Source organism: Oryzias latipes, chromosome 3, assembly GCF_002234675.1.
Source record: "Oryzias latipes chromosome 3, ASM223467v1".
Classification (NCBI taxonomy): Eukaryota; Metazoa; Chordata; class Actinopteri; order Beloniformes; family Adrianichthyidae; genus Oryzias; species Oryzias latipes.
The window spans coordinates 7,060,912-7,081,781 of record NC_019861.2 but is presented as its reverse complement, the minus strand read 5'-3'; the positions used below and the strand labels follow the sequence as shown (position 1 = coordinate 7,081,781).

The 20,870-nt window shown below is 43.1% G+C and overlaps 2 protein-coding genes across 4 annotated transcripts in view; both read right to left on the bottom strand.

Annotated features, from left to right (window-relative positions):
* The window catches only part of nell1 (neural EGFL like 1), a 507,083-nt gene that overhangs the window by 226,193 nt on the left and 260,020 nt on the right, over window positions 1–20,870 (bottom strand). The window lies entirely within an intron of this gene.
* On the bottom strand, window positions 1,578–5,822 carry LOC111946924 (sterile alpha motif domain-containing protein 3-like). Of its 3 annotated transcripts, XM_023952336.1 has the most exons (6): window positions 5,292–5,822; window positions 4,226–4,290; window positions 3,981–4,052; window positions 2,875–3,027; window positions 2,590–2,679; window positions 1,578–2,314 (listed from the first exon to the last, which is right to left on the bottom strand). In XM_023952336.1, exons 4-6 carry the CDS (start codon window positions 2,995–2,997, stop codon window positions 2,009–2,011), a joined length of 519 nt encoding a protein of 172 aa, XP_023808104.1. In that variant the 5' UTR covers window positions 2,998–3,027; window positions 3,981–4,052; window positions 4,226–4,290; window positions 5,292–5,822; the 3' UTR covers window positions 1,578–2,008. The 3 variants fall into 3 exon arrangements, with proteins under 3 accessions (XP_023808104.1, XP_023808112.1, XP_023808099.1); XM_023952344.1 differs by having other exon boundaries at window positions 4,226–5,822; XM_023952331.1 differs by lacking the exons at window positions 3,981–4,052; window positions 4,226–4,290; window positions 5,292–5,822 and adding an exon at window positions 3,119–3,972.

Genomic DNA, 20,870 nt, shown 5'->3' with positions numbered 1-20,870 from the left:
AGGCCAAGAGAGGGTGGAAAGGAGGTATTAATGATTCGTTGCAGGAAATTGTTTTAGTATTATCATGGTTTCAATTATCTTTGTTTCAATTATCATCGTTTGAATGTATTTGTTTAGAAAGAAGGTTTAAATGTTAATTTTGATAGACCTTTTTACCTTTTTAGAGCTTTGTGTGTCTGTTCATCTGGTTATCTCATCCACAGCGAGGATGAAGGGGTTTTACCACACTGTCCTGAGGTGATAAGGAATGCTGGTGGAGTTAGAATCCACCACATGGGTCATTAGACGACAGCCCCTAATAAACTTGTCTTTATCTTGAATTTGCATACTCCCACCTATGTTTTTCATGAAAACGGCACGAGGAGAAGCAGACTATGGAGAGGACAAAGTGGTGGACATTTCCATCACATCTCTTTTGTGCATTTTTATTCTTGTCTTGTCGTGTTTTGTCATTGTTTTATTTTATTATTGTCTTTTGTTTTATTTTTTAAGTTTCTGACCCTAACCCTAATCAATATTTAGATCCACAGCAGACTCATCTTGGGGAGACACCCCAAGCTCTTTTGCAGCCGTTCTGTTGTATCACATGTGTCAGATTGAATAATTACCAGGCTTATTCAGAAGTCCATAGGAGGCCAGGTCCAAGCTTGCCAGAGCTTGTGGGACATGCAGGAGGAGGACACGAGTGGTTAAGGCCCTGAATGACTTTTTGGATTTTGTTGCAATACTAACTAACTAACTAACTAACTAACTAACTAACTAACTAACTAACTAACTAACTAACTAAGAATATTAACTAAGAATATTGCTATTCTTATTTATGTGGGCCATATGAATTGCAGCTTCTCCGATGGGACCCCCATGGAGGACATGGAAGAACTTTTCTGAATTACGCTTGATGTCATGTTTAACATTTCTATTTTTACTCTTTCGTTGCCGGTGTGATTTTTGTTCTGCCTTAATATGTCTCAATTTCTCCCCTTAATTCCAGGTGTTCTTTTCTTACAGGAAGTGTTATTTTGATTGTCTTTGCTCTCTTTTATATTTTTATACTTTTTATACTACACTGAAAAAAAAAGTATGTTCGATTTACTTAATTCAATAGTGGACAGTGGTTGCACACAGATGTTTTGCTTTCACAGCAAGTTAAACGATCAAGTTAAATTAACACAAGTAAATGTCATTCAACAAAACTGATTATTTTGTGTTAAAAATATGTGATTGAGACATGTTACCACAATGTAATTTGAGCTCTTGGATCAGTTTAATTGGTCACAATCTCATCACTTTATTTCAACACTATTCAGTAATGTTTACTCCAAAACTATCTGCTTACTTAAATACAACTTATTGTTCATATTACAATTTTGAATTCTATCCTAATGTCAAATACATAAGACCTTTAAATTAAATATGTATTGTTTTTTCTAATATAACTGCCTGTAAGAACTAGTAATATTTCAAAACAATGATGCTACCATTAAAAAAAATCATTAGTTATTAAAATAAATCATTTGTACAACTGCAAATACCTTTCTGTTAACATTACTCATTTTTACTCAAATAAATGACAAAAATTAACAGTTGCATGTCAAAGCTTTATTTCAAAAGCCACAGTACAAAAAACAGTCAAAAATACAGCAAGTGTCCAAAATTTCAACACTGGTATTGTGACATCTTGATTCAAAATAGCCTTAGAAGTATTAAAACTTTTTTTTTAAAACTAAAACCTTTTCAGATTGTGTACAATCATCCTTTTGTCACTTGGAAAAACTAAATTGAAATACAATGCCAATCAAACAGAAAAAACTGGCACTACTTTTCCATGGCAGATAAACAGTTATAACCATCCCACATAATAAACACTACACTGAACAATGTGATGGTTTTTGGGTTGCTGATCATTCACCTAGAAATTGAATGTCCAAAATGGAAGAGGGCGTATGTGAACTATAACTGTCCTCTTACCTTTAGTTAAACATGTGACCTGCACAACAATGATCTTTCCTTATTGAAGTTTTGTCTTTAAGTTTTGGGCTTTTCTCGAGAGTTCAGTCGGATCCAATTCCATGACCACCTTTTGAATCACCTCAAAAGTGTAGCGGAGCTGTGCCGGGTAACTCATGTTGAAGCAGTAAAAAAGTTCAAACAGCATGGCTGTTGCAAGGGCCACATTATCCAGGTCCTGAAGTATCACCACACCTTCGATGATGATGCCAACATCAGGAAAGTCCTTGCCTGGTGTCTCCTTGGCAACATAGACTCCCGCTGTTGTTTTCTCAATGGCACTTAGAGTGGAGACGTCAGTCATGTCCTGGGCAAAGAAAATATTTATTGAAGATTGCTTTTTTTAAACTGATCTTTTGAATGCAAAAGTACTCATGCTATAGTTTAAACATGTGAGCAGCATAGTAAATTATTGTTGCGGTAGATTCCCCGCCATCAATAGCACATTTGGGAGGAAAAATAAAATCGACAACTTCTAGCTCAAATGAATAATGTTAAGCTTTACAATAGTTTTTAGGATCACAGAGTGCACTGAATACATTTAAAAATGTAGCAAATCAGTAATCTACTTATAACACTCACCATGTACTCATGCACCAAGATGTCAGGATTCTCATTCAAATAGAGGCAAAGTCCTTTAATTAGGGACTCCCTTCTAGCATCCACGTCATCCTTAAGAAATACAAAAGAAAATACAGAAATTTGAACTCAAGTTTTCAATAGACAGTGTATGCGCGTTAAAAATGACAGATCATCAGTACTCTCAGGTAGAGGAAGTCGTGATTTTGCAATGGATTTATTTATACAAGTCTTGACTGCAATTTACACTTGATAGTTAAAAAAGTTTGATAATTGACAAGTTCTTACCATCATCCTGTCTGTCATGTCTTTCAACATTTTGCCCTGCTTCCCTGATCGCTTTGAAAACACTCTCAGCAGACTTTCAGACAGAAAGTCAAGCTGCGACAGAAACCTTGACTGTAGAGGCATGGTTGTAATGCGCTTGAACTCTGCGTTTATCTGAAATAACATTAATAAGCATTATCAAGCATTGTCTTTAGATGAACACATCCTCTACGACAACTTGTCGAGGCTTAATTTTTTTAATTACCTCTGCTGGATCAAAAAGAGCTGGCCATCTCTCTTGTAGCTCGCTGATCATGGGAGCATCATAAATTACTTCTTGTCTTCTTAATGAAAAGGTTTTGTTCATTTTATCCTTTATTGCATCTCTGTTGTTGCGCTTCTTGACATCTGAAAGAAGTTCGATCCTTATTGTCTCAAGGGACTGTTCACTTTCTCCAAGTGGAAAAGGGGGACAGTAATCCACTTCACCCCTCTTTGGTCTCTTAACATCATAAGCAGGAGAACATTTCTCCGCTGGTTTATGTTTCAAAGCATTCACACATACCTCAGGACATCCTACTTTCCTGAGATGTGTGCGGTAGTTTGACAATTTGTATTTGAGGCTCATCTTCCATCCTGCATAGCCACTGGGTGAGCCCTTTTCTTTTAAACATGGATGCCTCAGGATGAGTGCCTCTGCAACTTGGTCAAACTTTCTGTCTGTGGGATATACTGTGTGTTTGACTACCTCCTGGATCAACCCTTCCAATATGTCAGACTTCAGCTTTGGATCAGGAATCAGCAGCATCCCATTTTCTTTGAAAGCTACATGGGCCTTCTCCAACTTAATTTCTGCATCATATGTAAACCGAGGAACAAGGAACAAATCTGGCCATGATGACCGTGATGAGACACAAGATCCTTACAGGGACACAAGTGGCAGCTATAAGTACATCTCTCTGAATGATGGTGACTAGTTTTAATAACATGGCATCTATTCAAATGAATTAATAGTGCATTCCACGTTCTAAAAGTGCATGGACAGCTTTCATGAACACATGGAATACGACTGTTTTTTCCATAATGCACATGTCTTACTCGATAATGCTTCAGAAGGTGGGACCTACTTTGAAAAACTGAAGGGCAGGCCTTGCATTGCCACATTCACTCTGTCACTGGAACACTAGTAGCACTGTTCACTGTAAAGTGGGAAACAAAACATGATTAACTTATAGTGAGGACAAAATTGTAATTGACTCAAAAATACATTCCTGAGATAAACATAACTCATTTGTCGCTAATTTGCAAAGCAACTTAAAGTAGATGTAATGCATTGAAAGCTTTAAAAGCAAATACAACTTCTTGCTCTTACCACAAACACTTGAGCCCACGCCTTTCAGCTGACTCCAGGTGAATAGATGACTTGAGTTTGTCAATCTGAAGCAAAACAGGGGAGGAGTAATTAAAATAATGCAGCCAACTAAGTAAGCACTTAGCAAGGACAGAGTTTTAGGGCCACACAGAACATTTGTGTATTATTTTTTTGTTGTTGTTGTGTATGTAACTGTTGCCATGACTTCCGGGTAACGCAGCATTTTTTAGTAAACGTTAAGTTTTATCACAACCCAGCAGTAGCGTCTCATTCTCAACATAACAAGATTGTATTAGAAACTGCATTTATTAGTGAGAAGAATGACACTTTGACTTTATTCTCGAAATTAACTTTACTGCTCACCGCTTGATGACCGTAAACGCAAGGGAGCCGCTCAGCTCCACTCCAGGGACGAGCTGCGTTCGTGTTTGAGACCCCGCGTCCAGAGAAATTAGCTGGTGGACAGACGACTCGGACCACGGCTGGATGAGGAGTCTCTTCACTTTATTTGTCCACGATTTACACTCGGCATACAGTAGATATCCAGCTACAAATTTTCAGTCTAGCTACGCGCTCCCGTTCTCTCTCGCTTTCACGCTCAACCCACCCCTTTTCTCCGCAAGGGCTACGACACTCTTACATTATATTTTGACTTTATTTCGAATATAATCTTGACATTTCGACTGTTTTTGCTAAGTGAGGAAGAAAAATATCATCCTAATGATCCTCCACAAAAATAAATTTCAGCGTGGCCCCAAAATTTCGTCGTACTTAGCAGACGCTGTTCGATGTAAATCTCTCCAAACACTAATGTGCCGGTAACACACAATGTAAACCTCGATTAATTGAAGAAAAAAAAAAAATCACACAGAAGACCAAAATATGTTAGGAGCGCCGCAAAAATGTGACGACGCGGTTGACCGCTCCAGCTCAAAAGACAAATTCAAATAAAACAGAGTGATAACGTCATCTTATTTCAACGTTAACGTTATGTAGTCACTCCTGAGACATTAAGCTACATTTGACTCAGATTTTGTCACAATTCATTTAGAAATTCAAGACTTACCGGGAAAGTTGCGGTGTGACGTATCGTACCACGAGGCATCGGATTTGACTGAGATGGTTGCCTTCTTTTTCCAACAATCCTTAGCGCGCGAGATGAAATCCCGTGCGGTATCCCGATAATTAGTATTGCAACATAACCGAGTTGCTTCATTCCAAAGTGATGTGAACAAATCCATGTGTAATCTCTTCATTTCATGTAGATTATACATTATACAGTCACATTTCACTCGAAAACATGTAGAAATTGTTTTAAATGCACCAGATATGCTTAGATTAATCCAAGAGACGGTTGTCTCCTTTTTTTCAGTGTATAATATACAAGAATGTTTCTGTCTGAATGTATGCTGATATGTTTTGATTGTGTAATGTGATAATGTGTTTTTATTTTTGTGTGGCCTCACTTCATGAGGCCAAGAGAGGGAACTGAAGGAAATTATATTTTTGGTCCTCACTTTAGAAGGGTTTCTCTGTCTTATTTTATTACGTTTTCTGTTTTATCTATATTACTTGAAGTTTTAGTTTCATAGATTAAGTGTGTAGAACTGTGTGCATCCTGACTTCATTGACCTCACATTCCTTAGGATGTTTCACGGACAACAGCTGTCAGTCATTCCCCTACAGAGGAGGGGGATGTTGACCTCTCGGGCATTGTTCAACAGCAGTCATCAGAAATGTCTAATCTAAACCACGAGGAATAGATTATAGCTGTGAGAACTTCTCTAGATGTCCGGTTCCAGGGAAGAACAAAAAGGTTGATCTTTAACCAGGGCTCTCCATGGATTTCTTGCTGTCAATCTGATTTGTGGTGGACAGGAAGGGACGGAGTTTACTGCAACACTAGGTGTCCCTTTAAAGTCATTCCCTGAGGAGAGGAACTGGTCACGGAGAATGACCCTCTACGATTGGCTGAAGGAGGAGACGGATCATCGATCAGCCAATGCCAGTGTTCCAGGGCGGAGATTCGACGTCATGTTTTCCGCGGGAGGAGGAAACCCGAATTGTCTTTAAAAGTCTGAGCAGAGCATAATTTTATTGTCTTCTTCTCTCTTGTGGCCTTTCATGTAAAACGCCTGTAACTTCTTGCGTTTTGAAGGCCTTCTAAAATGAGGACCCAGATCTGTTTTAATTCTGTCTTAGAACTTTTGTTAGGGAATAAACCTTCTGTGACTTTATCCGGCTGAATCTTGGTCTTATATCTCTCCCGACTAATAGAACATGCGTGGAAAAATCTCAGAGCGAAAGATATTTTCCTACAGTGGCAGCTCAGCTTGTCACGGTTAAATTCTAATCCGATCTTTGATCCGATCAAGATATTTTGTACAGGTAACCGCTGCTAATGTTTCCCTCTGCAGGCAATCCTCCTCCCTTGAAATTTTATTTTGTCTGTGCCTCTTAATAGTTATTATTTGGTTTTAATTTATGGGTTTTTATTCAGGGGCATCAGAGGCACATTTTGCTGCTTTGTTTGGCTTCCTTTATTTCATTGCTTAACAGTTGCGTCCAGCCAAGGCCATCTTCCAAAAGTCTTGGCCTCACTGTGCATGCAGATGCACTCACACCTGCCTGCTGCCATTCCTGAGCAAGCTCTGTATTGGTGGCACTCAGATCCAGATGCTGAATCCTCTTTAGGAGGTTATCCTGGTGCTTGCTGGACTTTCTTGGGATCCCTGAAGCCTTCTTAAAAATAAATGAACCTCTTTCCTTTAAGTTCTTGATGATCCAATACATTTTTGATTTAGGTGCAATCTTAGTCACAAAATAATCACCTGTGAAACCATTTTTATGCAACGCAATGATGGCTGCACGTGTTTCTTTGCAGGTCACCGTGGTTACCAATGGAACAACAATGATTTAAAGCATCACCCTCTTTTCAAGTCTGCCACTCTAACCCAATCAGCTTGAGAGAATGATCTCCAGCCTTGTCCTTGGCAACAATCTCACCTGAGGTCTTAGATGACCCCACCCTTACATTGACGTGTTCTCCTAGTATAGCACAAGGGTTACCAAGACAATGACTGAAAGGATCTCAGCAGTTCTTTATTGACAGCAATGAAATGCAGTGGAAAGTATTTTTGGGGGATTAAGTTCTTTATCATGGCAAAGAAAGGAGAATGCAATTCATCTGATCACTCTTCATAACATTTTGGAGTATATGCAAATTGCTATTAAAAAAAAACTTACAATAATTTCCGGGTTATAGAGCGCACCCAATTACAAGCCGCAACCACTCAATTTCACAAATTGAGCTTCCTTCATACATACATAAGCCACATCAGTGTACAATCTGCACGCATTAAGAAACACAATCAGCCTGACAGAGCATGTCCTGACTCCAGGTCTCAGGCAGATTTTGACCTCACTATGGGAGGAGTCAGCATCAGCTCATGTATTTGAACATGCCCACATCTGCCAAACAGCATGCACCTCACTTCTGTTCACAAGTTCCTCAGTTATGTTTTTTTTTGTTTAGTTTAGTTTTTTTACTTATTGACAATTAAGGTATCATACATAAAATTACAAACAGTAACCATATATTCAACATTACATCGCTCAGTTATGATGAGGAAATTTACACCCGCGATTCCCCATTTCCCATGAGTCTTAGGGGCTTAAGGCAGGGCTAACCCCCGGGTCGCCACACTGTTGTGGTAGTTTGTGGTAGGAGGGGAGAATGGGAGAGCAGCTCTCCTCTTTGCTTGTGTTGCGGCAGCAATATGGTAGTAACAGGGCTGGTTAAAAAAAACGAACCAGTAAAATAAAACAGCGGCGACTGAAAAGCGCGCGCCTCTGCGCAGCGCGTGCGCCAGAAGTTTCCTTCCACAACAGTGACACACTGTTGCTCCGCGGAGGCCTCTGCGCTCTCGCCCCGCGGGCTACTTGTCTCCCCCTTCCTATCTTCTCTGACACCCCTCGCGAGGGGGGGCTCCAGAGAGGAGCGCTTCGTCCCCGCTGTGTCCGGTCGCTGCGTGCGGCTGCCGGTGGACGGAGCGAACCGTGTCCGTGCAGAGCAATCGGAGTGAATACGTTTTGTGTATGAGGGGAGGATGCGTCGTTACGTGTGGGAGCCTTCAGACTGCCATCTGTCCCGCAGCTCTATATGAACGAGCAGCAGGAAAACATGTCTCCAGCTCACACAGCGGCTTTGGGGCGGCGTGAGCTTTTCAATGTAAAATTCCGCTCAGTCCTTAGAAACTGTTCAAACGATCACGTGGATTTGTGTTTCCAGTCGTGTCCCGACAAAATACAGGCTGATGTTAGTCCCACATATTTACGTTCAGCCAAGCTGCAGATTGCGGCATCTCCCGCATGGATTTATGTTCATTAAAGGCTAAATGTTGTTAGCGCATGTTAGCCTTCTCCTAACCGTTCTTCCGGCTTCGTTCTGCCACAAAAAAAGCACTGACCACACAGATTAAAATTAAAATGATGAGCGAACAGGCGCTTCATAATAATCATAACAATAATAAAAGCACGTTCAAAAAATCATCTCGTATATTACGGAGCTGCTAAATAGATTATCTAGTGTCACTGTGACTGAGGTAAATTCACTCCTGAGCATGCGCTGTTCTCTCCTTCACGCAGCTGACCGGCTTTTCCAAACACTTTGGTGATGGTGGATTTTTTCACACTGCTTTTAACGATTGCTTTTAACTTGAAAGCTGCATCATATTGTAGTGGCGGTCACATGCACGTTGGGTCTAATGGCACCAAAGGATTCTGGGATGCGGCTGGGCATGCGTGTTTCTTTTTGTTGAAGCATGACTGAAGTGTCTAAGACCTGAAGTCAGGTCCATGCTGTTTGGCTGCTTAGAGGTGTGTTGAAAAATAATTAGCTTGTTGCTTGAAGTTGGAGCACGCATTCAGCCTATGCTCCAAGACCGAAAGAACGATCAAGGCAACCGCCAAATAAATCCACGAATTAGCCGCGTTACTGAATATGCCGCAGGGGAACGAGTACATCAGAGGGACGGCTCATGTTGCCTGTGTTAGCGGCAAAGTCAGAGAAGCCAGACTGAGATGGTTTGGACATGTTCAGAGGAGGGATAGTGGATATATTGGTAGAAGGATGTTGGAGATGGAGCTGCCTGGCAGGAGGGCAAGAGGACGGCCAAAGAGGAGATACATGGATGTCTTAACAGAGGACATGAAGTTGGCTAATGTTAGGGTAGAAGATGTCCATGATAGAGTGAGGTGGAAAACGATGATTCGCTGTGGCGACCCCTGATGGGAAAAGCCGAAAGAGAAAGAAGACTGAATATGCCGCAGGGCTGTAGGGGCAGGACAAAAGTAGCGGCTTATAGTCCGGAAATTACAGTAAGCAGCAACTTTTCCAATTTCCAATTTTTATGTAGTTCTCAAAATCTTTGGCCACAACTGTATATGCTTATCATTGATCATGCCTACAGTGCCCCCTTTAGGTGAAAATAAGAATTCAGCCTAATATTTGGAAATTGTGTAGAAAAATTACTATATCTCCTGTAAACACTGTTTAAAGTCTTTTGCAGATGTGTGTGCAGTTTCAGAAGATTACGTTGTTGTTGTGAGGCCATGACTTGGATGTTGGATTACCGAATACGACGTCTTGACGCTTACTTTGTTCGAGGCGGGTGGTCGAGGCGACGCGAAACGGCTCAAGCAGCGCGTTGCTCGTGGGGCAGTCGCATGTGCTCGGGCCCGCTAAATCCTACTTATATCTTTAATTTCAGTATGTCTCCGACACTGTGAAACAGTAAAGAAATAATGTTATGGAGCAAATGGTTACTGTACCTAATTTTGTTCACCTAATGACTTTTTGTTAGGCATGTATAACCATTCCAATCCAAACTCAGATATGACTTATCAAAACTGTTATGATTCTTTAATGCAGTTATGCGACACTTAATGCATTCTCAGTTTATGTTCCAAAAATGCTAAATCTAAACTGTGACTCACTGAATACAAAGCAGGAACTTTGCATTCCGGAAGCATGGATTATTATAAGATGTGCTTAAGTTTGCCCTGAGCAAATTTTAGGCCTGAATTGTGCCAGTTCTATAATTAAGGATCTCTGTTCCTTCATGAGTCACTTCAACAGATCTGTGTAAATGAGATTAAAACATTTTACATCAAGACTAGCACACTATATGGCTGCAATGAGAAGCGCACATTCCTATAAAGGGAATCAAGGGGTGCAAACCTGCCCCAAAAGGTGCTTTATTTAAAGAATTTCCTAAGAGATATCATTTGGCTTGCACTGATGTGGTTTTTGTTTTTCACTGTTGAAATGTCAAAAGACAAAGGCCATGCCCAAATGACATACATGCTACAATAATTTGATCAAGTTTGTCAAGATGGGGCTTCCTTTCTGACAGCAAAAGGCAACAATTTGAATTTGGTAGTTGGAACAGCACAGGTTGCTATAGATACAGCTGCACTCTAATGTCAGATTTATTGCTTTTACATGAAGCATTGCTGGACTTCAAAAACATTAAAAACACCATTAAAATGGATTCGTTCGAGTAAAGCTTTCTTTTTGCAGATGTAATACTGTACAAAAAAAGTTTTTGTATTTTTTATATATACAACAATTAATCAACTTCCTTCTAAGTGATGCTCGTGGCTTCAGGCAGTTATGGTGGAAATGTAATCAGTGTCTTGCTGTTTCTTTTCCATGTCAAACTCAGAGCCCTGTACTCAGGAGGCTATGCAAGCTGGTTAATAACAAGAAAGGCAATTAATAATTTAAAACAAATCCTACAAGGGTCTGAACAGAAATGTGCCTGAATGCGGCAGAGTTCTGTGCACATGCAGCAGCCTGTTTTATAGAGTAACATGACAGCATTCACCTCAGATATTAGACAATGGAAGAAAACTATTGAAATGCTTATAAATATCTTATATAGCAGCTGAGGAGCAAAGGAGTAGGTGGGAGGGGCAGAGCTGGGGTAGATTCCTTCAGCTGCTGCTCTGAAGTCTAGTATTGTTGCACTGGCACAGGAGCAAACCCGTGTTTAGCATTGTGCTTTTAGTGCGTGTGGAGCACAGCATGAAGTTACAGGAGGTGACAAGAAGGGCAAATCAATGTGAGCAGCTCTAAGAGGAAATATTTCAAGGCAAACAACACAATTGGAGAAATTCTGTGAATTTCCTCTGACTAGCATGTAAAAATAAATAAATGCAGCAGAATATAAAGTGGCAAACAAATGGCCAAATAGCAGAAAGCAAAAAGTGAAAAGTACGGTTCCTGGCCTTAATTCAATTACCTTCTGGGATGGAAAAGTAAAACAGATACAAATCCTTTTCCATAGGTTTTATCATGGTCAGAACCCCAAGGTGAGGATGTACAATACAGAGCTGAGTTGTGAACACTTCACTCTTGAGCGCTGTACAATAAACACCTCCAGGAAAACAGCAGCTTTACACTGATGGGAAGAGAAAAGAAGGCGATAAAGAGGTTAAATGAGAGCATAAGAAGGACATTCTGTCTCAAGTGATTCAGGCCAAGGACTCACAAAAAAGCTTAACAGTGAAATTTCTCCAGGTCAGAAACGTTTAAAGAAAAACACAGAACATCCTCAGCATCCCACAATGTTCAATTTTAGAAACATTTATGGTGAGCGACTGTCCCAAAAAAGGCGCCATTTCTGAGTTTTCTAAGATGTTTTTGTCTAATTCGAGGGTGAATTAGCCCTAGTGGCTCCCTGGAGCATTTTCAAAAATGTTTGAAAATGTAAAAAGGTGGGGGATAGAAATATATTTATTTTAATATGGTTTCTGTAAGAGGAAAAACAAGACACAAACATTATTAACGTTTTCCAATGCCGTAGGAATGCGTAGAAAAAAAACTTTTTAACGCCAAGCAGATACGTTACTTGCAGAGGACAAAACGGGAGCCAAAATGTCTGGGAGTTGAGCTGTCAATCAATTGGCTGCGCTGGAGATATGTCCGTGTCCCATACAAGGCACATCTCCAAACAGTTCCAAGGAGGAGCAGGCAGAAAGCTTAGCTGAGAGCATAAAATCTCATTTCTGGCATTACAAGCCCCTTTACTGAAAACATGCACCACATAGAACATTGCACAGGAGTCATCAACCTCTCCCCCTTCCACACTCACGGTGCAACAAAAAGAAACAAACATAACAGACAGAATAAACTAAGGTAGAACAAATAAACTGCCATGTGAGAAGAAACGTGGGCAAACAGAAACGCTCAAAATGCGCATGACCGCCACTAAAATAATACTTTTTTTTTAAACTTTATTGTACAAAACAAAAGTTTTTGTTACAATACAAAACACAAATTTACAAATTAAACTTCAGATATGCCAGGGGAGCATTCTTTTGTTCGAATCCTCAAAATAAAAATGACATCGAAAATCGGATTTCTTTATTACATTTCTTTAATTTTACCAAAGCATGAAACATAATTCATTGATATTGTAGCGACCCGGGGGTTAGCCCCGCCTTCAGCCCCTAAGGCTCATGGGAAGTGGGGAGTTTCGGGGTAAAACCTTGAGTGAGAGTGTTGTGAATTGAAGTGACGTCCATGCTGTTTTGGCTGTTAATGTGTGCATGAATGAACGGGCTTGATCCTGAAAAGGATTTATGGCAAGATTACTGTTCATTTCAACATGAAACCCTCTGAAATCGTGTGGTGTATGGGCACAGACAGTCCTCCAATGACAATACTAGGCTAGCATTTTGGCTTTATCTTCCCCGCTAAAGTGACGGACGATATTATATCGTAATGAAGTTAAACTTGCACAACAGAGCAATCACGTGACGCGTCCTCTCTGCAGAATGCACTGCAGGGCAAATAAACACTTAATCGTTAATAATGCTCATTATATGCTTTAAGCAACTTAGTCATTTTGATAGCAGGCTAATATAACTAATATAGATACACATTGCATGTGTTGCCTTCATTATGAGGCGTAAATAGGGCTTTTAATATTTTGCGGCTCCAGACATATTTGTTTTGTTTTTTTCGTCCAATTTGGCTCTTTCAACATTTTGGGTTGCCGAACCCTGGTCTAATTCAAACGAAAGTTCAGAATACAAAGTAAAGGCTCGGAAAGAAGAAAAAAAATTACAAATGAGGAATGGTAAATGGTAAATTGCGTATACTTATATAGCGCTTTTCTACCAACAAGGCCTAAAGCGCTTTACAGTAGGAGATCTTTCACCCAGTCACATACACATTCACACACTGGTGGCGGCTCCGCTGCACTAACACTCTCATATGCTAAGTGTTTTGTGTGCACTGCCCCTTTAAGGCCCGTTCACACCGGGACGATTTTCGCTGACGTTTAACGCCTTGTGACTAAACAAAGGGCACCAATGAGAGTGTGCACACCGACGCGAAAAAACGCCACGCGTCAAAGCGTCAAAAAAAAAAAACGCCTCGGGTTCGTTTTTTTTTTTTTTTGACGCCTCGCGTCGAAATCTATTCGACCAATGAGAATGGCGCTTTTGCACACGTGTCTGGAGCTTCTGAAGTTACAGTAAAACACAACTTGGGGGCACTCAAACACAAAACTTCCTTGCTGAGCACACATACCAGCGAAGAAGATAGACGCCAAGTAGCGTCTACACAGCCGCGGAGAAATAATGACGGACATTCTAAAATATCCCCGAACCAAGCACCAGTTGGAGCTACTGGTGCTTGAAATATTGATGTTTTCTTTGTATTATTCTGATCGCCTAGGTGTGAACACAAAAAACGTGGCGAAAAACGCTAGCGTATAACGCCTAGCGAATATTCGTCCCGGTGTGTACGGGCCTTTAAGAAGCTCATTAGCAAGCTCAGACCATGAGGAGCAGAGCAGAGTCGAAGTCCCGACAGAGGAGCAAAAAAGAGTTGAAGCCACGCCAGACAAGTTGCTGTGTTTTGGTGATGTTCTAAGTTTAAGAAGGCATTCCCTGTAGGTGTATATTTTGTCTAAAAAACAGACTTATTTTGGAGTTGTACATTTTTATAACATTTTGAACATGTCCTGTATTCATACAGTTTCACACCTGCAATATAAAACAGAAGAATACCCATGTTGGCGTCTGTCATTCCTTGTGTGGAGGTGTTTAACTGACTGGATAGTGGGAAAGGCTTCCATGAGTCCAGAACAGTGAAAAGGGAGACAGTTCGACAAACTTCTCAACCCCGGCTGCCATCCCTGTTCCAGGATCAGCTGGACACACGCAGCAATATCAAGTTGGTACAAAGACACAGCAAATCAACACAAACTATGGAGGAAGTCGAACTATAAGTTAGATCTGTGGCTGCACGATCGAGCAGATCTTCAGCGCCGAGCGTAGCATTAGCCGCGGCTACAGCAAGTGCCAAAGCAGAAGCCGCACAGGCCAGAGCCGCATTTCCAAAGAAAGAAATAGAGATTAAATTGGAAAAAGCCAGACTAGAAGCAACACTTCATGCATTGGAAAAGGAAGGTGAAGCACAAGTTGCAGCTGCAGAGGCAGAAGTAATGGAAGCTGCAGTTGCTAGTTTGGAAGCAGCAGATCATTCAAGTAATTTTTTCCCAGCAATACATGTGCAGGAGCGGCAATTTATTAAATTACAGAATATTAAAAAAAATAATATAAATAATTGATACCTTATTCATCCCACAATGGGGAAATTCTTCTCCGCATTTGACCCATCCCCTGGGGGAACGGTGAGCTGCAGCTGAGCCGCGCTCGGGAGGCAGTAGCGTTAAGGGTCTTGCCTAAGGACCCTCACTGAGTGATGTTAATTGCTCACCATTGATGTGGTAATTGCCCAGTTCCATTGCTCATTCCCCTCCGGGAATCGAACCCTGGATTCCTGCATTGTAGCCTCTCACCTTACCAACCGAGCTACCCAAAAAAGATCCTATGATAACGATTGCCATGGTCTGCCCTCTGCTGGCCACTCCAGTGACACAAATGAGCTGGCAAAGTTTCTAGTGAAAAGTCAGCTTTTAAGATCTGAGCTTGACAGATTTGATGACAAAGCAGAAAATTACTGTCATGGAAATCGTCATTCATTCACAACATCGAAACACTTGATCTTCGAGCAGGAGAAGAAATAGATTTACTCATTAAATCATTGGGCCCAGAGTCAGCTAAACAGGCACGTCGCATTAAAGCAATGAACATACGGAAACCATCAGTTGCCTTGTAGCATATTTGGGACAGACTAGAAGAGACCTATGGCTCCCCAGAAGCTATAGAAGGCGCTCTCTTTGTCAAACTTGACCAGTTTCCTAAAATAGGTCCACAGGATAATCACAAGCTAAGGGACCTTAGCGATTTATTGTTTGAGATTAATTCAGCCAAACAAGAGGGATATTTAAATGGACTGTCATATCTTGACACTGCAAGGGGCATCAGTCCAATCGTAGAGAAGCTTCCATACGGTCTACAGGACAGATGGATGATGGAAGGCTCACGTTACAAAGAGGAGTATAAAGTAAGTTTTCCTCCCTTCACGTTCTTCATGCAGTTCATCCAAACCAAAGCAAAGGCAGGAAATATTAAATAGCTAAGTATCAATTTCTCCCCCAAACTATCAGAACTGGTGCAGCTAAACCACACCCCATTACTGAAAAACATACAGGATGATCTAACACGCTGGACCAACCTGCCTCTGTCCCTTATGGGCAAGGTAGCCACGGTAAAAATGAAAATCTTACCCAAAGTTAGTTATCTATTCTCAATGATTCCCACACAACCGCCATTAAAATGGTTCAAAACATTAGACTCATCCATATCTAGCTTTTTATGGAACAATAAACCTGCAAGAATCAGTCTAAAAACTTTAAAATCTACAAAAAGCTGTGGAGGCTTAGAAATACCTAACTTCCACAAGTTCTTTCTTGCAAATAGATTACAATACATCTTAAAATGGTTAAAAAATAATCCAGAAACCAACTCATGGTTAGACTTGGAACAGGCGTTATGTGGAAATGTCAACCTGTTAGATCTACCATTTATTAGCCAAACAGTTAAAAAACAGGATTGTTTTCAAAGTATTAATATAAACACCACTTTAACAGCCTGGTGGGAATTTCTCAAAATATCAAAATCATCAATTCAACCGTGCAAAATGACACCCATCTGGAACAACCCAGACATCCTTATAAACAAAAAAATGATCCACTTCCCAGCTTGGCAAGCAGGTTGCATAAAACAACTAGAGCATGTAATTATTAATAGAAGATTCATAACTCCCCAGGAACTTCAAGACAAACATGGACTAAATAACTTCTTGGAATATCAGCAACTTAAATCAATTATTACTAAAAAGTTTAAATACAGAGACAACGATTTAAAGCTACCAGATGTAGTTACCACTCTGATTAATTTCTCAATGAATAAAACTATCTCCAAATATACAAACTTTTTTGTAATTTAGATAATAATATTTCACTTCCGACAACAAAATGGGAGGCGGATTTGAGCATCAGCACAGATGAAAGCTTCTGATCAGAACTTTGTCTAAACACCTTTAAACTGACAAAAAGTCCAAATCTGCAGCTAATCCATTTCAAAACTCTTCACAGAATTTACTACACTGGACCGAGGATGTTCAAGATGGGTTTCAGTAACTCAGACATTTGCGAGCACTGTGACAGTAATCTACCCGAGAGTTACATGCACGCACTGTGGTTCTGCACGCCTGTCCAGGCTCTCTGGCAGCAGGTATGTGCCGATCTATCAGTCTGGCTTAAGGTTTCAATCACGGCTTCACCGTCACTTTGTGTGCTTGGTGACATGAGTGCCATTGATATAGAAGGAGGATTAGTATCTATCATTTTCATAACTCTTTGTATTGCTAAAAATAACTATTTTAATAAATTGGAAAAACAAGAAAAATATAAATATAAGTCAACACAGAAATCTGCTGCTTGATCATATCAGCTTGGAAAAAATGTCAGCCCAAAGTTCAAGTAACTTTGAAAGAATTCAGTCTCTCTGGTCTCCCATAGCCAACTCCATGACTTAGGGGGTGGGGGGGCCTGGTCGTCGCTGCTCCTTGCCCTTCTGCCGTGGTTCGGGGTGGGGGTCGGGGCCTCCGCTGCCTGGCGGGGGGTGGTGAGGGCTCCGTTGGTCGGGGGGTCGAGTCCGGTGCCTGGATGGGGTGGGCTGGGGTGCTGCGTGGTCTTCTGGGCTTGGGTGTGGGGGTGCGTGGTGGTAGGGGTGGGGGTGGGGGGTGGAGTGGTGGTCTGGCTTGGCTTGGGGGGGTGGTCCCTTTGTCTGTGCTGGGGGGGTTGGCGGGGGGCCCTGCTTGGGGGGGGTAGCCCAGCGGCACTGGATGGGATCGGCCCTTCCCTGGCTCTGGGACGGGACAACCCTCTTGGGACCCCCGGTCGCTCTGGGTGTCATCCGCTTCGGCTGCGGGGTCTGGGGTGGGGGGCTTGTCGGCCCTGTCCTGTGGGGGGGCGTTCTGGGGGGGAGGGGGAGCCCACTATTGGTACGGGACATGGGGGGTTGACGGGTCGGGGTCTCAGCTGAGGCAATCGGCGGTTGCCCAGGCCGTTTGGCTGCCTCGGTCCCGTCGAGGCCTGACCAGAGCTCTTCTAGGGCCGGCGTTTGGGGGTGGGGGCCTGGACTTGCTCCGGGGGGGGGCGACGCTTTCTGGCTCCTCTCTCTCTGTGTGGGGTGGGCGGTGCTGGGCCTGGGGTGTCGGCACCTCCGGGGATGGAGCCCCTGGGCTGGGTGGACCTGGCCCCTATGCTGGGGGAGGACAGCTGTTTGACCACCGGGGGACAGTCTACTAGCTGTCCCCAACTTACCCCCTTCCTCATATAACCTCCTATCAGGGTGAGGGGTGGGGGGTTTAGCCTACGATTCGCCTTGGGGGGGGCTACTTGGCAGTGGCCCCCCTCCTATGGTTGCCGTATGGAGTGGGCCCCCCCTCTTTCGATTTTATTTGCACCTTAGACATGTAGGGCCGTTGGTGGGGGGGGGGGGGGGGTGCTTGGACATCACTGCCAGCAAGCAGCAGCAGATGCAGATGTTTTCCTGGCACCCTACCCGCCAATTTTAACTGCACCCCCCTTAGTACACACACCCCTCCCCCCTCAATATATACATTCCAACATAAACACACACACATGCACACACACACCCTCTCAAACACACATACCAGCACACACATTTTGCAATGAAGGTGGGACCTAGGACCATCCGTCCCCTACCCCTTCCGTGGTGGGGGGTACGGGGCCCTTAGCAACAGCGGCCGTGTCCCCTGGGTGCTTGCTTCCTGGGCCCGGCGGTGCTCTCTCCGCTTAGGGAGGGGGTTCACATTACACCTGAGCCGGGGGTGTCCGTGTCCCTGGGGGGTGGGTTCTGGTCCATGCCCCTGAGCACTGGGCCCCACCAAATTTCCAACTGTGGCCGAGCCTGGTCGGGCCATGTTTACAACACCCCTTAGGGGCCCCCTTTTTCCCCGGGTTGCCCCCTTCCTGGGCGGAGGCGGCGGGCCCCTGCCTTGCTCCTCCCTGGACCAACTGTGGGCCGGGAGGGTGGCTGCCTGGAGTGCAGAGCGGGTCTCCCTTGGGGGGTCCTGGCTCGTACCTGGGGTTGGGGCGGGGGGATGCCCGGAACTCCTGGGTGGTGATGGGGTGCTCGTCTGGGGCTGTGGGCGTCCTTCTCCGGTGGGGCCCTCCGTTGGGCTCTCCCGGCGCGGCGGGGGGGCTGCTCTCCTGGTTGGGCTGAGGCGGCGCTCTCTTTCCCCCCGTGCCTCCCTGCTCTCTGGCTCTAGGGGCCTCGCGGCGGTCCTGCTGGCCCTGGCCTGGGTGGCGGATTTGGTCGCCCGTGGGGCGGTTGTTCCCTGCCTGCTCCCGTGTGGCATTGGGGGGGTTCCGGCTGCCGCTGCTGCTGCAGCGGGGGTGTTGGTGTGGGGATGGCTGGGCACTCTCCCTCCTTCTTTTCACATTCCACCATCCATTTTAGAAGAACATAAACACTCACCTGAGCACAGGTGTTAGCTCACCTTTGCACTAATAGTTTGCGTGATAGAATGAATGAAATATTTCACACTAGTTGGTTTTAAGGCATAAGTATGCGTGTGAACACTATCTGTTTTGTGTACATGTTGACTTGTTGACATGTGGACATTTTTACAGCTAGCAGGTGTGTTGATAACATTTGAGTGTGTGTGGACAGGCCCGGCCCTTTTTTTTACTACGTTTGAACCTTACCGTAATGATAAACAATCAGTAAACTTGTTGCTTTATGCTGCTTCATGGTCTTATCCCCCCTCCCCCCCTATTATCACCCTCCTACCCCTCCTCTCTCTAACATCCCTCTCTCTTCTTCTCTTCTTTCCTTTTCCGTCCGGTCCAACACCAAAGATTTTCAAACATGGTTGAAATTAATAAAGTTTGGCCTCAATTACAAAAGGGGTTTATTCAGACATACCTTTGGTTTGTCTGAAGATTAATAACCCCTATTGTTAAAGTAAAATATGTCCAACACAAGAGGCCCTCAGTTCTCATCTGCCTTCCCAGCTGTTGGACAGGACAAGTTAAAAAAATAAAAATAAAAAAACAAAAACAAATAAGAGTGGTATTTGATTCCAGTGCCCAGTTTGCAGGTGCCTCACTCAATGACATACTGCTTGCAGGTCCCAATCTAACCAACAGTCTACTTGGTGTACTAGTGAGGTTTAGAAAGGATAAGGTTGCTGTAACTGCAGACAGTCAACAAGATGTTTTACTGCTTTTTGGTAAGAGAAAATTGCAGGAATGTCTTGAGATTTGTGTGGCACAAAGACAACCATCCAGAAAAGGACACAGTGGACTACAGAATGTGTGTCCATGTTTTTGGAAATAGCCCCTCCCCTGCAGTAGCAACTTATGGCCTGAGAAAAGCAGCAGAACAAGGTGAAGAAAATATGGGGCAGATGTGCGTCACTTTGTCGACAGAGACTTTTACGTGGATGACGGTTTAAAATCTCTTCCCACTGAGCAGGAAGCCATCGATCTTGTCAAAAGAACCCAAGAAATGCTTGCAGCATCAAACCTCAAGCTCCTCAAAATAGCTTCCAATAAAGCTGAAGTGATGGACGCTTTTCCAGTAGAGGACAGAGCGAAAGATCTCCAGGCTCTGGATCTGTTCAAGGATGAACTTCCCGACCAGCGAAGCCTTGGCATTAAATGGAACATAATGTTTGACTATTTCACTTTTCACATTCCTCAGACAGACAAACCATACACACAAATAGGGGTTCTGTCAACAGTTAATAGTGTTTTTGATCCTCTCGGGTTTTTGTCTCCAGTCATTATTCAAGGCCGGCTTCTCCTCAGAGAACTTTCACGCTGAGCTACCTGAAGACATGAGAGGGAGGTGGATTGAATGGCAGCATTGAATGGCAGCAGTCTCTTCAGTGCCTCAGAGATCTACAAATTCCACGTACGTACACTAACATCCCATTCTCCCAAGCCAAACATGTGGAGCTGTGTATCTTCTCAGACGCAATGAAAGCAATATGAGCAGTTGCTTATCTCAAAGTTACCGCTCCTGATGGCAGAACAGAAGTTGGCTTTGTCCTTGGAAAGACACAACTGGCCCCTCGACCGGAACCTACAGTTCCACGCTCGAACTCTGCGCAACAGTAATG